General features: G+C 42.6%; 1 protein-coding gene across 1 annotated transcript; it reads left to right on the forward strand.

The window, feature by feature from the left end:
- The first annotated feature begins 1,000 nt into the window (after positions 1–1,000).
- Positions 1,001–1,412, forward strand: LOC134361228 (10 kDa heat shock protein, mitochondrial-like). The gene has a single exon (XM_063076218.1). It carries the CDS (start codon positions 1,003–1,005, stop codon positions 1,309–1,311), a length of 309 nt encoding a protein of 102 aa, XP_062932288.1. The 5' UTR covers positions 1,001–1,002; the 3' UTR covers positions 1,312–1,412.
- Positions 1,413–1,950: the final 538 nt, after the last annotated feature.

The following is a 1,950-nucleotide window of genomic DNA, read 5'->3' on the forward strand; positions in this document are numbered from 1 at the left end:
ATCTGACTAATTTACCTCTATTTTCACCTGTATGCTCTGACTTCCATCTTGTTACGATGAATTGTCCTTGCTTTTATTGAAGGGCACTTTCATTCCCCCTCTCCTATCCCCTATCCCCATGCCCGCATTCCAGTTCTACACTAGAGTCCATTCCTTCTTGCCTACCTAAGGACTGTTTTTCCTGCAGTATCCCTTTTCTCCTGTATTGTCAATTTTTCCTTCTACTAGATCATTTCCACTAGCATACAAACATGCTGTAATATCTGCCATCCTAAAAAAGAAAACAAAACAAATAAACCTTCTTTGACCCCACGGCCTCCTAGTCTATTGCTCCTAACTGCTGCAAGGTATTCTTTTTTTTTTTAAAAGATGACCGGTAAGGGGATCTTAACCCTTGACTTGGTGTTGTCAGCACCACACTCAGCCAGTGAGCGAACCGGCCATCCGTATATGGGAACCGAACCCGGGGCCTTGGTGTTATCAGCACCGCACTCTACCGAGTGAGCCACGGGCCGGCCCCTTTTTTTTTTTTTTTTTTTTGCAAGGTATTCTGTTATATGGATCCCTCTACCTTATTTGTTCACTATGCCAATGACAAACACTTAGATTGCCTCCAGCTTTCTGCTGCAATAAATATCCTCGTACATGTCCCCTTTGGTTCTGTGATAATTTCTTATGTATATTGAGCTCCACACTCTCTGGAATGTCTGTTTCAGTCTACACTCCCCACCATCAATGGTTGGATTTCTATATCCCAGCTTTCTTGCCAATACTTGACATTATTCGTTTCTAACTTTCCGTGGGTTTAAAATGATATCTCAGTGGAATTTTAATTATTCATATGCTTTGACATGCAACTTCCAATCAAGATGACGGAATAGACGGTACCCGGCGTCATTCTCTCCTGCAGTCAACCAATTTCTAACTATTAAAAAACAACGGCTCTCCTGGCAGTGGCGGCGGCAAGAGGGCAGAATACGAACTGCGGTGGCAAAGGGAGTCATGGAAGGACGAGCATTTAGAAAGTTTCTTCCACTCTTTGATCGAGTATTGGTTGAAAGGAGTGCAGCTGAAACTGTAACCAAAGGAGGCATTATGCGTTCAGAAAAAGCTCAAGGAAAAGTATTGCAAGCAACAGTAGTACCTGTTGGATCGGGCTCTAAAGGAAAGGGTGGAGAGACTCAACCAGTTAGTGTGAAAGTTGGAGATAAAGTTCTTCTCCCAGTAGATGGACACACCAAAGTGGCTATAGATGACAAGGATTATTTCTTATTCAGAGATGGTGACATTCTTGGAAAGTATGTAGACTGAAATTAATCACTGTTGAAATGGCATCACTTGAAGCTGCCCATTCCACTGAAGTTCTGAAATCTTTCATCATGTGAATAATTTCCATGTCTCTTTTATAATAAACTAATGATATTTAAACTAATGACATCTAGTGTCTAAAATTTAGTTTCATTGTATTGATGTAAGTATTTCTAAATAAAACATGTAAATGAGTGGTTGAAAAATAAATATAAATAAATAAATAAATAAATAAAAAGCAATGAATGCCAAGCTGGGGCCACCAGAGCTCAGGAGAAGAGGAGGAGAGACCCATGGAATTCATGATGGTAGGAGAAACTGCCTCGATGAGAGAAAGAAAGGATTGCTTCAACCGTTTTGAGTCCTGATCACTTCAAGCCTAGCCCTGAGAGCACATGGAGCAAGAGCTGGCAAAAGCACTGCAGTGCCCTTCATATGAAGTTGCTTGGCAGCTGCAGGGGAAAAGAGGGCCTTGTTGGTCCCCCAGACACCAAGACCACTAACAGGGTTCCCGTGGATCCACACAGAAGTGAGTGGCCACAGACAACTGAGAAAAGGACCCATTCAAAGTACAGTGAGTCATCGCAAGGGACTAGTTCATGGCTTGCCCCATGGGAAGTGATTACAGTGCAGGGGCTGGGG

This window comes from Cynocephalus volans, chromosome 12 (genome assembly GCF_027409185.1).
Source record: "Cynocephalus volans isolate mCynVol1 chromosome 12, mCynVol1.pri, whole genome shotgun sequence".
Taxonomy (NCBI): Eukaryota; Metazoa; Chordata; class Mammalia; order Dermoptera; family Cynocephalidae; genus Cynocephalus; species Cynocephalus volans.

What these genes read in the sequence shown, in the direction of transcription:
- LOC134361228 (XM_063076218.1), top strand. Translation starts at nt 1,003, where the DNA reads ATGGAAGGACGAGCATTTAGAAAGTTTCTTCCACTCTTTGATCGAGTA.